This window comes from Micromys minutus (assembly GCF_963924665.1).
Source record: "Micromys minutus genome assembly, chromosome: 26".
Classification (NCBI taxonomy): Eukaryota; Metazoa; Chordata; class Mammalia; order Rodentia; family Muridae; genus Micromys; species Micromys minutus.
The window spans coordinates 33588529-33604519 of record NC_137961.1 but is presented as its reverse complement, the minus strand read 5'-3'; the positions used below and the strand labels follow the sequence as shown (position 1 = coordinate 33604519).

Sequence of the window (15991 nt, the reverse complement as noted above, 5' to 3'; positions counted from 1 at the left end):
AGATGTCCTGTGAAGTCTGTTTTCACCATGTTTTTGTTTTGAAAAGGAAGTACCATAAAGCAAGGTGATATGAAATATAGCCAGAGGGCTCTAAAATGAAGGCCCAAAACAAAAATATTTTTACACAGAAGGGAAAAAGTCTGCATACATATATTTTAAAATCTATTTTAAAAAGAACTGATACTTCACAAACTTTGAACATAATATATTTATATAAATGTCATACACCTTCTGGCCCTAAGTCCTTAGCAGTGAAAACAAAGTAAAACAAAGAAACACAAAACCAAAATGACTTTGCCCCAGGGCTCCGAAGGTAAGTGTGACTAACAACAGGTAATTCAGTTCTTACTGAACTGTCCAGTTGCTTCACTCTTCCAGCTAAAAGCAGGTTTAGCTGGTACTCACCATTATACAACGAGCCTCCCTCGGCATATTCCATCACCAGACATACCTAAAGAAAATGTAGGCCAGAATTAACTGGACTGGCAACATTGTCGGGACCTCCCGGCCAGTAACTTAGTTCAACTGCCTGATTGCCCTGAAAATTATTCTTTTGGCTCCTATCCCGTGAATGACACTAACAGAAGGAACAGGTATCTCTGATCAAAAACCTTGTCTTCTGAGTGCCTGCTAAAATTAGCATAATATTACTATACATTACATAATATCACTAAATTAATATCTATAATCTAAAATAAATTATTATTACATTATAAACATATTATTACATTATAATTATATATAAATTTATATATCACATGTTTATAACATATAAATATAATAGATAAATATAATTATATATATGATATAGTATAATAATGTATAAAATGGATCACAAGCTTTTGAGGAACAAAATAGAATTTCAAGACCTCTTGAGGCCTGGAGCTAATGAACATCAAGTCTTATAACAAGGTGAGTTGTGGGTTAACCCAGGTTGGTGAAGACAGACAGATAGATGGGTATGCACTACTCCATGACAGCACAGGCTTTTACTCAGACGGGCTCTAGTATAGGAAGCAGAACCCACTGATTGCTAAGAGGCAGGTATTACAAGGCAGAAAAGAGGAAGGGGAGGGACCGACAAGTTCTCCCTTGTTGGCCCTCATTGGCCACTGTCAGGTGGTCTGTCTTGGCCAGCAATTACACAGTCCATTGGAGGGAAAGGTACAATTTTAGAAGAACAAATTACATTTTTTTCTGGAAATTAAATTAGTTTTTGGAATTGTTTACTCAAGACGACAACACCAACATACTGTTTTGTTAGGGCCAGAAGCAAACAAAATACAGGAAGTGTAAGCATTTTTAGGAATAAAACTACAACTGAACAGGTCAAAACAGCTTCATAAACGACATGAAAAACACACTGGCCACTGTTTCCTATGTGGAGATGAAGAGGACACTTACTGGATTCAAGCAGGCTCCATACAACTTCACAATATTAGGATGGTTCACACGTGACAGCTGCCGGAGCTGTAACAGATTGTGGATTGTAAAAAGTGCTTATGTTACCAGGCTGTTCAAATCTTACTGTCATACTGGGCGTTTGTTTATATTGTTCCGTAACTGCTGTTACCAGATAGCAAGCACAGGCAATGGCAATCCTACAGTTCAAGTGGGGACACAGACATAATCCAACACATGAAGACAGATCATTAAACAACACACAAAGTGCTGTACTGGGAGTTAGGAACAAGTCAGGATGAACAGGAAACTAGCAGCCAAAATTCAGGGCACCATCTCAGTTATGGTACTGACTGAGTCACCCACACCAGAAGCTGTGGTACTTTCCTTCAGGTGACCAATTTACCTATTCTGTACCTATTCCTGATGTCTTCAGACTCTGAAAGATAGGTACTATCACTTCCATTTTAAATATGAGACCTTGAAGTTAAGTCCAGAGAAGATAAAGCAGCTGTTAAAAGATTCTACAGTCAGATTTGAACTTCTGTTTATCTGACATGAAATACATACTTTCTGAATAGTTGCCTCTGGTTCCATTTTCTGTCTTGTAGTTACTGCAGAGAACTTGGGAGGTGTGGGGGAATCATTTAGTAGACTAGTATGTCTTAGGCTCTAGCTTCAATCTACCATATGACTCAAATCAATCTCCAGTACAAAAGTGGAGAGGAGCTGCAGGGGTAGGAGACAGACTGACACTCCCACTTCCGGCTTTAACCTTCCCTGAGCCAGTAATTACATTGATGCTTGACCCCAGCTCTACAGTTCAAATTTCTGCCCTGTGTCTCAGAAAACACCATCTGCTCTCTCTCTCCCCTGTCCTCTGTCCTTCCCCTGCTTTCTCCTTTTCTCCACAGCCACATGCTACTGGCTCATGTAAACCTCACTAAGGTCTGTCTCTTAACCATTTTTATCATATGCTACTTGACAGTTTTCTTCACAATTGATATTCATTGATTTTTCATCCTTAATAGAAAATTAGCTGACTTTTAAAAAAATGTTATTTCATGTAACTTTTTACTAGTACGTATTTATTGAATATAAACATTTTCTATTGTGGTGAAACTCAGCTTTAACTTCACATAGCACATCATCCAAACAGCTATTTCTGTTTTCCCTGAGTCTCATAAATAGGCGAGGTTTGCTGTTTGTAAGGCATAAACTCAGGATGAAGACACTGCAACAAGCTGACAAACTAGTGATTAGTGATGACAGACCTAGAGCCAAGCAATGGAAACAAGAGAAGCAACATGATTAACTTCACAAAACCCACTGGAGAGACTCAAAAGTAACAACCTGATGTTATAAAGGTTTACTGTTAGGTTTTCTGAGGTGACAGTAATCACAAGAGTAAAATTTGACTAAGCACTGCTGCCTCCAAGGTACCTCAGCGCTAAGGAGTAGTATGCCACCAGCCCTGTGGTGGTCCGGTACTAATGTTTGCTTACCAGGGTTCATGGCCACTAGGCCCACCCCCAAAGAACACGCCTCTAACTGGCTGCTCAAGGGGCAGCAGAAGGTCACAACTAATGTTACATCTTGGGTTTCAATAAAGTCCTCAGCTCTCTTTTGTTTTTCTTGAGAAAAACAAAATTCTGCCAGTTGGGCAAGAAGACCCTAGATAACAACCATTTGAAAAGAAAAACCCTGGTTATTAAAATAATTCCGGCGTTACGCAAATCTCCCATCTGTGTGAGTGGCCAGGCCTGCAGTCTCCTGTCTCTGTTATATTTCTCAAAGTGTAACCTGGGGCCCGGACCTAAAGGAGATCAAGGAAGACAGAATACGTGGAATGCATAAGCCTAAAGTGTATTCAAGTTAGTGAAATCTTTGATCTGAGGGTGGCCCCTCTGGGTGTTAGTCACAGCGGGGTCCACTTCTTCAGTGGAGTGCTTCTCTTTATTAATCTAAGTGTGTGCAGTAGTTTCTCACTGGAAAGGTATATTATTTCTACAACATTCTAAGAGGTTCGTAACTCACAGGGAGTGGGAGAGAATACCACTTTAAAATTAAGACATGATACCTTGGAATAGATTTGGAGTCCGTGGATGAGTGTACTTGAACCCTGGAGCGATTCATGTAAATACATCTTCCCCTAACAACTTTAACCAGAATTTAAAGCAAAAAATGAAAAGCATTGCTATGAGGGCACTACGTTCAGTTCAGTCAAACTGCTGACATCCATGCACACAGAAAATGAAACTGAGAAATGCTGTGCTTTCTACTCTTAGGATCAGAGTGTCTCTGGTGAAGAACGCCTGGATAGAAATGACTTCTCAGCTTACCTCCACAATGAAGGCCTTCCTCTCAGATTCACTTTCTATCTGTTTAATAGCCACATCTTTGGCTCTCCACTTAGCTTTGCAAACGACTCCAAAAGCTCCTCTTCCGACAACCTGAGTTAACAAACAATCAGAAAACTCCAAAAAATCAGAAGCAGACCTAGTTCATTATGACATAGGCAGTTTTTTAGTTTCATTAAAGGTTTAAACACCATTATTTCATTTTGCTAAGAATGAATTTTTCATTAAACTGAGGATAAAATGCAGTTTTAATCTTTGAAATAAACCTCTTCGTTTTAAAGCAAAAACAAAATATTCAAAGTTCACCATAAGATGGGCACAGTTTGGTGTGGTTTTCAGAGCTTAACACCAAGTAATCCTTGTCCATTTTAAAAATAAGCAGTCATAGGTTTGCAATTACATTACACAGTAAGAAAGTATTCGAAGGCAGGATCTGGGACCTACAGCTTAGAATTATTAACACCTGCTATGGTCTATACTCAGCTTAAAGGTGACAAGGCTGTTTATATACAAAGTCCCAAGTAAGCCTGGCTCTTTTGGAGACTTTTTCCATTTCCTAGTCTTGACCACTCAAAGACCATCTTGTTCTCTAAGCCTCAACAAGAAACCAACACTGGTGATTTATACTCAGCATCCAGCTACTTTAAGAAGACTGGGGAATTGGCTTGAGTTTGAATGTGTCTGTCTTTGTATTCATCCTTACTGCTAGGTGCCCTGCTCTGTTAGGCAAATTAACATCTGAGCTTTTTTCTTGGCAGTAAAGCAGAGATGTTTACATTTTCCTTAGTGAGTATCAATATCGTTCCTAAGTTATTTCCCTTCTTATCTATGGAGATAAGTGTACTTATAGGGGGTTTATAGAAATCAGGCACTTCCATAAACATAAAACATTAAGTTGGGTTTGAATTAATATAAGGAGCCAAAGCACTCATTTTCTTCACAGGAAATTGCAGCAAACAGGTCCTACAAGGTTTCAACTTCATGGTCATAATAATCAAACCTAGATGATACACACAGATCAGTCTACCTATTGACAATATTAACTATGAATGAATGATTATAAAACAGTTCAATACATTTCAATCATGTGCCCACGCATTAATCAGGGTAACTAGTACTTAGCATTCTAAAGAATGTCCATCTCAATGGTATTTGTATTTGTGGATTCTGTACCTGTCACACTCAGTCTGTGTGACCATCAGTGATCCACAGGTGCCACCTAGTGACGAAATGACGACTCACTTTGTGAGCTTTTAACTTAAAGCTAGGAGAACTAAATAAATATACGATAAACTCTTACTATGAGAAATCAATTTCACAAAATAATCTGAAATAAATATGGTCACATTTCCATCTGAGAACCCATGGCATCAAGAGATCTCCATTCTCAATTGAGTCATAAATTACTTCATATACACAGTGAAGTTAACAGGCCCTAAATGATAACACAGAAAGGCAAGTTGTCAAAGTTGCTGAGATGTCTGACAGAAATAACTGCCATCGTTTTACAGGAGTTAGTTTAAAAGCATAGAGTCAGTGCTTAAAGAGATATTTCTTTAGATCATAAAGACTTCTCTTTTTTATATGGTATTATTAGGAGTCAAATATTAGCTGTTAAAAGTAAACTATGTAAGAACTGACTTTTCGTGAGATGAAAATAAGGCACAGAAGAAACCCAAGGCTATACAGGAGTAGTTAGATTTCTTTTTTCTAACCCTTTTTAAAAAAATACTTAAGAATGCCAAAGGCAAGCACTCGAAATACATTAAAGACCCTAGCAGTCTCTCCCTAACAGGCTTGGAGATGAATGGTAAGGGAGTTCAAGCTCCCCCACTCACACTCTCCCCTTAGACTGGCAGGGGCAGACAGCTTCAGTGTGCTAGAAACAGACCGTACAGAGGCCTAAGAACACCGATAAACAACTCATAGAGGACGCTTTACCCCAGGCTACTTTGGCCCCAGTTGAACATGACAATGATTCAGAAAAAATCTTGCAAAAGGAACAAGATAAGTGTCTGACCACAGGGAGGAGGCTGCTTCGGGGAGGGTGGATACCTGAAAAGGATTCACAGCTGCTCAAACAGACCGGTACGCAAAGTGCAGCTGAATTTCTGCATTTCTTTCACCCTGAAACATTCCTCAAGTATCTAGTATATCTGCCTGCTGTGTTTTTACAACAGAAATGAATGGTCTTTAGATAAATTGACAGTCAAACCGGAGAAAGCCGGTTGGAAAGCCAGTTGGAAGAAGAAAGACTCTGACTCTCTACCATCTATTTTTTAAAGCATCACATTCAACAGGATTACAAGACTGTCTAGTGTTGCCTCAGCTGTATGGTTACCAGACCACTCTTATGCAGATCTACAATGAAACAAGCAAGCAGGGCAAAAGAAATATAAAATGCCGTCCGTGGGAACAGGGAGAACTAGGAAATAAAAGGTTTGGTTTGTTCTGAAAGAGATGAGGAGTGGCTAGCCTGAGTAGAAAAGGAATTAAGAGAGTGGTACCCTCAGGGAAAGACTCCATGCAGGTAACTCAACCAGCAGTAAAAAGGAAATGCCTAAGAAATACTGGTAATATTAAGAAAAGCAAATTCAACAAAGCAAAACATTAACAAATCAAAGCTTATGCAAATGTAATTCCTGGAGGGGGCCAGGTTCCATCCCAAACAGGGAGCAGAACTTGGCAGCTTCAGCCAGAAACAATATGGGAGTAAAGAGATTGTGGGATCATCCTCTGAATTAAGGAAAGCCAGAACATCAGCTGTGTGGCAGGAGTCCCTGCAATGGAGGCCCAGAAAAGCCATTGTGTGAAGCTTATATTATGATGGGGATGCTGGAGCTGTGGAATGGCTGACTGCTAAGGAGAGGATGCAAACAGGGAGAAGACAGCTGAGGACAGGGAGGGAGGGTGGATAGTAGTCAAGAAAATCAGAAACACTGGAGATCAAGAGACCTTTGACATTAAACAAGGAGCTACAGAATTTAAAGTTTGGGGGTTGGAGAGATGGCTCAGTGATTAAAAGCAATGACTGCTCTTCCAGAGGTCCCAAGTTCAAATCCCAGCAACCACATGGTGGCTCACAACCATCTGTAATGAGATCTGATGCCCTCTTCTGGTGTGTCTGAGGACAGATACAGCGTACTTACATAATAAATAGATTTTTATTAAAAAAAAAAAGAATTTAAAGTTTGCCCTGCTGGGTTTCAGTGTTGTTTTGTTACAGACTTCCTCACTTTCCTCCCTTCTGAAGTGGTAATATATATATTCTGTGCCACTGTACGTTGGAATTTGCTTTTCGAGCAGGGAGTTATAGTTAAGAGAATGCCTTGAGTATCAGAAGACATTCTGGACTTTTAAACAGTGTTGAGACAGAAAGACTCTGAGGACTTTTGAAGCTGGTTAAGTGTGTTTTGCATTATAATATAACTATAGTCTACGGGAGCAGGGGGTTGGGATGTGCGGGTTTGCATAAGGATGGTCCCTACAGGCTCATGGATTTGAATGCTTGTTCCCTAAGAGGTAGAACCGTTTTAAGAAGGGTTAGAAGTTGTGGCCTTGTGGGAGGAGTGTCACTGGGGGTGGTGGTGGGATGAGGTTTTGAAAGTCTCTCTTTGCCTCCAATTTATGATTGTAATCTCTTAGCTACTACTTCAGCACTCTTCCTTGTCTGCCTGCTGCCATGTTCCCCACCATGATGGGCATGGTCTTACCCTCTGAAACTGTGAGCAATCCCCCAATACACTCTTAGAAGTTCCTTGATCAGGGTGGCTCTTCATAGCAATAGAAAGTAACTAAGGCATTAATCAAGTTATCAACCACTAAATGTCAAGTGCCAACTTGAAGCTTACATGGCTAGTGCTTTTTACCCAATGAGTCATCTCTCTGGCCAGCACAAGTTCAATCTTGGAACCCACACAAAAAGCAGGGTGCAGTGGCATGTATATACTGTAACCCCAGCACGTCCTACAGTGAGGTAGGAAGCAGAAAGAAGGTAACTAACTGCCTAGAAGTATGCAACACAGCAATAGAAAAAGAAACTGACATCCTCAAATAAAAGGCAAGAACTGACTCCTGACAGTTGTTTCCTAATTTCTTCATGTGTTTTGTGGTGAAAATGTGTGTGCTTGTGGGCAAATAAATACATATTTCAACACTAAGTCCATTACCCTTACTTTTAGCGGATCACATTTCCTTTGACCTTATTAAGATTTACAAATTTTGTTATTTTTCTAATTAATCCGATCCTCACATCTGGAGAAACTTTATTTGGAGAAAGTTTATTACAACTTGTGCCATAACCAGATGCTGGTAAAGAACTGTAAGTTAAGTTCAGGTGTTAACTGAATCTTTCACTGTATTAACACACTGTATCTTCACATATTCTATAACGGGTCACACATCTCACATTATGTACAAAATAGAATGGGTTTATTTCATTGCTATGAGATGACCAAACCATGTAGACAATTGCCATTACAGGACTCATTGGCTAAGAAAGTCTACTTCTAAGGGATGGAGAGGTGGCTCAGCAGTTAACAGGAATGGCTGCTTTTTCAAAGAACTTAGGCTTCATTCCTTGCACCTCTACATAGACTCACAACCATCTAAGAACTCCAGTCTCCGGAACTGATGCCCTCTTCTCATCTCTGTGGGCAACAGTCATAAATGGACGCAAAGCACTCAGACTTTATAAAATAACAGAAAGTCCACCTGGTCTCTATCCCTCAGGCTCATAACGTAAAACGACACTTTCCTGATGGAGGTAATTTTCACAACTGTAAGAATTAAAAACAAAAAGTTCTTTTTTATGGCTGGAGAGATGGCTCAGTGGTTAAGAGCACTGGCTGCTCTTCCAGAGGTCCTGAGTTCAATTCCCTGCTACCACATGGTGGCTCACAACCATCTGTAATGGGATCTGATGCTCTCTTCTGGTGTGTCTGAACTCACATACATAGAATAAATAAAGAAAACTTTTTAAAAAGTTTTTTTTTTTAAACAATGCCAATAGCTTTATTGCAAATTTTTTGTATCAATTGAGACTATGTCATATCTTCATGAGAAACTAGCCTGTTTTAGACTATGAAACCAAACCAAAAACAAAAGAAAATTATGCCCACTGTTAGAAGGGTAAAACAATATTGCAAACTGCAGATAGCAACCCAAAGAGGGGCAGAAACAGCAACTCTTGAGATACAATGATAAACTGACAGAGACAATTTCAAAATAATAAAGTCATACTTTGTTACTCATTGCTAGTTCAAATTGTAACATGTCTGCTCCACAAGCATGAGGACTCAAGTTCGAAGCTAAACATAAAACATTTGGTGTAATGGAACACATTTCTCCAGCACTGGGGAGGCAGAGATGGGCAGATCCCTGAGGGTCACTGGTCAGCTAGGCTAGTCTATTTGGTGTGTTTCAAGCCAGCAAGAGGGTTGATGGCACTCAAGGTTATCCGACTTCTGAATTCCATAAATGTGTGTACAGGTGCACTTACACAGATGCTAACATGCACATAGTTAAATATTACTCCTTTCCTTCATGCAAATAAGATTTTAAAAACCAGCAACTAAACATATGGAAACAGCAGTACCAAGGGTACTCTTAATTTAACTATTAAATGATTCATGTTAATTGTCTCCAATTAATTATTTAGCTCAGTACTATGACTGTTGATTTAGTGTTCTCTGTACTGTGTGAACGGACCTCCAACTATGCTGCCACTGTAGACATTTGGAACATGACAGAAAATCATAGATCCTAAAGTCATTAGTTAGGAGGTGGCGTCTCAACTATTCAGAGCTTCAATATCTATTAATAAACTGTCAGAGTAGAACTGCTGACAAGGCAGACTTGATAACACATGAGTGAAGCTTCTGGTCTTTGCTTTACTAGTCTTTTAAAGCCTTCCATAAAATGTCCTCACCACCGACATCTAACTCTCTAAAACTGGAATCCAAAATAAATTCCTCCTGAAGCTGTTCCTGGTCATATTTTATCGTTTGTAAAAACAACCACTGCCACCCCTGAGCCACTCACCTAGCCTTTCCTTTGAATGCTATGTCAGACAGGGTGTTAACCTACATGCGTGTGACACACCAACAGTCTCTGTAGTCATCCTTTGTTGTGGCCATTCCAGATGTCGATTGAGATCGGTGGCCACCACTTCCACAGAGAACTTACTGATGATGTTTGGATATCCACAACTAACAAATCCATAGACTCGTTTATTCAGGCCCTCTTCATAGTTTATAGTCACTGTTAAACCTCTTTCCACACAGTCCCATCTAGTATATTATAGCTTTAAAAACAAAACCTTTTCTGTGCCTCTTCAACAAAGCATAAGCAGACATGTACGAGTATTTGCACACGCCAATATGCTTAGTTGTGGTCAACGTTCTGGGACTCCTTTACAAAGTAATCCTCATAAACATAGTCTATGATCCAGAAATGACCTCACGGATATGGTCACCTGATGTTTGACAAAGGAGCTGTAAACATTCAATGGAAAAAGGACAGCCTATTCAACAAATGGTGCTGGTCCAACTGGCACTCAGCATGCAAAAGAATGAAAATAGACCCTTTCTTATCTCCTTGTACAAAGCTCAAGTGTAAGTGGATCAAAGATCTCCACATTAAACCAGATACACTGAAACTATTAGATGAGAAAGTAGTGAAAACCTTAGAACACATAGGCACAGGAGAAAATTTCTTAAACAGAACACCAATAGCTCGAGCTCTAAGGTCAAAGACTGACAATTGGGACTTAATGAGATTGCAAAGTTTCTCTAAGGCTAAAGACACTCTCATGAAAACAAAACGGCAGCCAACAGAGTGGGAAAAGATCTTTACCAACCCCACATCAGATAGAGGCCTAATATCCAAGGTATATAAAGAACTCAAAAAGCGAGATACCAGAGAATCAAACAACCCTATTAAAAAATGGGGTACAGACTTAAACAAAAATTTCTCAATTGAGGAATATCGAATGGCTGAGAAATATCTAAGAAAGTGCTCAACATCCTTAGCCATCAGGGAAATGCAAATCAAAACAACCCTGAGATTCCACCTCACACCAGTCAGATTGGCCAAGATCCAAAACTCAGATGACAGCAGATGCTGGCGAGGATGTGGAGAAAGAGGAACACTTCTCCACTGTTGGTGGGGTTGTAAACTGATACAACCACTCTGGAAATCAGTCTGGCGGTTCCTCAGAAAAATGGACAGAGTACTACCTGAAGACCCAGCTATTCCACTTCTGGGCATTTACCCCAGAGATACTCCAACATACAACAAAGACACATGCACCACAATATTCATAGCGGCTCTATTTATAATAGCCAGAAGCTGGAAAGAACCCAGATGTCCTTCAGTAGATGAATGGATACAAAAATTGTGGTACATTTACACAATGGAGTACTACTCAGCTATCAGAAACAATGACTTAACCAAATTCTTAAGAAAATGAATGCATCTTGAGAATATCATCCTGAGTGAGATAACCCAGTCACAAAAGAACAGACATAACATGCAGTCACTGATTATGGGATACTAACCCCAGAAAGCCCTGAACATCCCAGAAACAACCTACAGACTGTGTGAAGATCAAGAAAAAAGGGGAAAAAAAGAATATATTTTAATTAAAATAGAACTGTATCACATCCCCCCTTTTTTTCCTACAGCCCCTCCCAGTTTCTCTCCTATCTCAAATTAATAACCTCTTTTCCTATATTATTGTTACATATATACATATGTGTATGTATAGGTAATACTTAATTACAACCTTATTTAAGATGTGTTTGTATACTTTTATGCAAAAATGCTTAAAAATCTGTACATTTATCTTTGTTTTTTAAAATAAAGTTAAAAAAAATAGAAAAAAAAAACCCCACAGTCTATGAATTAAATGACAGCCCACAATGACGTTAGCACCTGGCTCTTTACAGTATCTTTTACTCTTGCCAAACAAAACTATTTGTTAAATATAATGGAACAGAAGGAATCAAGAGTGGAAGAGTCAGATCTCATTTACAGTGTAAACTCCAGCTTAGTCTAATTATGTAAAATAACCCGTGGCTTACCACATATTAGAAAATCAGATGTGCATCTAATTCTCATAATTATGATGTGATAACTTTATTTACTGGTTCAACAAATATTTAGAGAACTTTTAGGTGCTATGCATTTTGATTAGAAATGTAAACAAAATACTTTACATCTGTCTGAGATGGGGACACAATTCAATCAGAGTTAGGTGCCACGAAGTTACAATAGAAATACATCGTCCCAAGTTCCTTGGGAAAAGCTTCTCTTAAGAAGGGACATTTGTGGTGGGACTTGAATGTCGAGAAGGAACCAGTCACATGATGCTTTGGGGAAGAGCACATAAGGCAGAAGAACATGTGCAAAGACAAGTATCCACTAGTGGTATCTTGAACCAATGAGAATGAATTTACTCAGCACATAGCTTCAATCCTGTCTCCACTTATTGGAACTGCTGTTACCATTATGACTTATATGCTTGATCTATACCAGATCTACAGATTTAACATTGTGAGTCTGAGAGAGTATGTAATCTTAGGATTCTTCCATTGAGCCTCAGCTTACTATACAGAGAAGAAAATGTTAAATGTGCAGGACCAACTTCTATGTAGGAAATGAGTATTTTGAATCTTCATTCCTAGAATTAGGTTCCATTATGGACAACTTACTACAGTGACACTGTAAATTTACCAAAAACAAAAACAAAAAAACAAAGGACTCATGAGTGAGAAAGTTCAAGTCTGACCTCTATCACCGACTGAGACAAGAGGCTTTTGGCAAACCAAACTCCAAGACCAGTTGTCAGTATCTGTAAAATGGGATATCATAAGTCTGTCTACCCAACTGTATTTCCTCGGAGATTATAACTACTGTCTAAGAATGTCTGAACTTGTGGAGAACAACATAGAAGGAATACATTTCTAATGATTTTTGTCTCATCTATCAATTTAAGAGAGAAATCACAGGTCTCCAAAATGAATGACCTGCCTAAATATATTCTGACATAACCAATAGTGTCTGATTTTCTAAATACGAGTACACTTTTTCTTTTTTTTAACTATCCTATCTTCAAGGCATCTGGTCTACCTCCTGACTTTCCCATGAAGACTTCTCAGGCAGAAAGCTGATATAATTTGACATGAAAGTGAAGAGCACAGTACTAACTGCAAAGATGAAGAGCATCTGCTGTCACATCTGTCTGTAGCTAGATGTTTTCCCCACAGCTTCCAATTACCTCTGTGTAATGCTGATTTCATTATACTATTGTTTGTTTGAGAAATAAATAAACTTACTGTTTTGCTTTCTGTGGTGCTAGGATTGAAGCCAGAGCCTCAAGCATGTAGGGGAAGAACTCCAACACTGAGTTACACACCAAGCCATTACTTTCTTAATTTAAAAGGTGATATACTTGTCCATATAAAACACTGAAAGCACGGAGGATAGTTTTTGTGTTGGGTCATCTTTCTGTTTTCCTACTTATGATTTATACTAGAGGTGGAATGTAGTTGAAATAGCTCTTGGATGCCTATGATGAACCGCCAACTCTATAATCTGTTTAATATATTCACACAAAGACTATAATGGAAATTATGTAATGGTTTTGACATCAGAAAGGCCTGAATTAAATTGAGACTATAAAAATAAACCAGGTTCTAAGACAAAACAAATTCCAAAAATGCACCAGCTTTGTAAGAGAGCATCAAATTGATTATTGTCTTCCTTAGCAACATGCAGGCTCCAATGAGGCAAGGCTGTGAAAGCTTCAAAAAAGTGTGCAAAACTAAGGTTGCGAAAAATCAAACATAGTAAGTTCATGGAAACATGTGGTAAACCATGAAGTACAAGTTATTATTATATAACAGTTTGTAGTCTACAAGGACAGCAATTCACAGAGTACACGTAAATGCTTATTTAAAAACTGCAATTCTTATATACTGACTCACTGAAGATTTAGTCTTAAAAAAGAATGTTATCCATGAAAGCTGGATCAACTAGACGCTTCTGAAAAAAGGGATTTATCTTAGCTTCAATGGGGGGAGGGTATATAAAATGTCCTCCCATTCAAAAACAGGCCTTCTTTTAGCATATGACCTTAAAGGTTCCAGACCCTTCCTGTCCGGAATGATGGAACATTGCAACGTGGCTTCCTAACAATATGTCACTACTTTGGACTTTCTGCACACACTGCTTAATTGGATTTGTCACACTGATAAAGTAAGAAGTTCTCCCATCTTACAGTTAAAGACATGAACACACAGATAGTAGGAAGCCAAGTCACACAGCATTCTGCCTATCGGACTCTGAACTTTCCTCTGTCTCAAACCTTCCTCTTACCAGCATACTTCTTATAAGACAATTATGTTCTCGGTGAACACACCAATCTCAGGTTAGTTTCTGTGATTAAAAAGATATGACTTAGTAGTTCTCTAAGTTAAAGATTATTTACTGACTGTTAATTAGCTTGCAACTTTTAACACCTCACTATATAGTACTTTAAAGATGAAGAAAAAACCACTCAGTCTAGATTTCAAAAAACCCCAAGTTATGGTACAGAAAATGCAAAGTGCTTTAAAAAATGATTAAATTGATAGTAACTGTATAAAAGCATTTCTAACCAAGCTTTAACGAGTTCTAAACTGCATTTTGAATATATGCATACAGTTTTTTCTTCTGTAAATACTAAAACTGTTAGAAGTCACTGACCCCCTGAGAATCTGAAAATAGGTGATGTACTGAAGACACTCTTCCAACTTAAGATGTAATTTATTGGGTTTTCCTAACAGCGATTTCTGGTGTAGTGTTATATTCTGACTGTCACCATAATCCCTACTTGCCTCTTCAGAATATACTACTTGAAACATGTTTTCATAACAGACTTAAGTTACTAAAAAGTGCAATTCATCTACATTAGCCCAATAGAAGACAGAACTACCTTCAGGGACCAAAGAAAGTACCGTGAGACGCTCTCTTTGCCAGCTTGTCCCGAGCATCCTTTCGTGTCACACACTGCGCTAGAAAACACACACACACACACACACACACACACCACTACCAGCGAGCTGAAACCCCGCAGCCACCAAACTTTGTTCAATCTATTTACAGATAATTGAACTGCTGACCACATATGAATCAGAGAATCACAGATTCAAACTCAGCCACGAAGCTCATCGGGAAGCCACCTCCCGCCCGGGATCCGAGGCAGCGCGGGGGCAGCAGGGCTCGGCCTCGCTCACCTCTTCCACCTCGATCTCCTTGTAGTCGATCTCCTCGAAGTTAAGGACCTGCGATGGCGCTTCGATCATCTCACTGGCAGAAGACGAGGAGGAGGACGAGGCGGCGGATGCTGTCGACATGATCCCCTGCGGCGCCCGGGGGGCCGCGCCCGCCCGCCGGCCCGCACACCGCCCTTCAGCCCGGAGCCCAGCAGCCCCGCCGCCCGGCGCTCGGTGGCGCGGGACCGACCCGGGCCACCGCCGAGTCCCGGCTTTGGCTCCTCGGCGCTTTCCGTCGCCGGGCCCCGCCCACCACACTTCCGGTTCCGGTTTGAACTCGGAACTGGGAGGGAGGAGGCGCGCCTGAGGGACGGGAGCGGGGAGCTCTGTGACTTGGAGAGAGGGAGAAAAGCCAGGTTCCGGGTGGAGTGGAAGAGGGCGAGAGTGGAGCCGTGGGCCTGAGGAACAGGCTTCGCGAGACTTTTGTGGAAAGGCCCCCGCTGCAGGACGATACCGCGATACCTGGCGCCGTGACGTAATGAAAATGCGCGATCGGAACTGGCGCGGAACGAGACCGAGGGCCGTTCGGTTGGTCCCGCACGATGCAGCGGGAAAGATAAAACCCGTAGCTTTTGGCCTATTTCTTCTGAGCCGTGTCATGCCTTCCCCTCCTCTGTGCTGAGCGGTCTGCAGACAGGCAGGGTAGGGCTTGGGTTGTGCTCTGTGGGCGCATCTTCATGTTCAGGTTCACCCGTGAGCTGTCCACGTTTTTAGCTTTGCAGAACGTTTCCACGCACTGTGTTACATGAAGCGAATTCCTGAGCTTGTGGGGGATTCGGAAGAAGTAGTTAGTGCGCGCCACCCGGAGTGACACCATGGGGTGTGGGTGCTCGCCGATAGAAGTTGGTGTAACACCGATAGCGTTTATAAGGCAGTGCAAATTTCCTCGCTTTTTCTAGTTCCCGCGACTGT

The 15991-nt window shown here is 40.3% G+C and overlaps 1 protein-coding gene across 3 annotated transcripts in view; it reads right to left on the bottom strand.

The window, feature by feature from the left end:
* The window catches only part of MAP3K7 (mitogen-activated protein kinase kinase kinase 7), a 54711-nt gene extending 39419 nt beyond the window's left edge, over positions 1 to 15292 (bottom strand). For all 3 annotated transcript variants that reach the window (XR_013975559.1, XM_080938536.1, XM_080938537.1), the window contains exons 1-4: positions 15041 to 15292; positions 3744 to 3854; positions 1405 to 1470; positions 406 to 451 (exon numbers count right to left, since the gene is read on the bottom strand). Coding sequence is in view for 2 of the 3 variants with exons in the window: in XM_080938536.1 (XP_080794662.1) it covers positions 406 to 451; positions 1405 to 1470; positions 3744 to 3854; positions 15041 to 15160 (343 nt within the window). In the remaining variant the exon portion in view is untranslated. The remainder of the gene's footprint in view (positions 1 to 405; positions 452 to 1404; positions 1471 to 3743; positions 3855 to 15040) is intronic.
* Between the last annotated feature and the right edge of the window lie 699 nt (positions 15293 to 15991).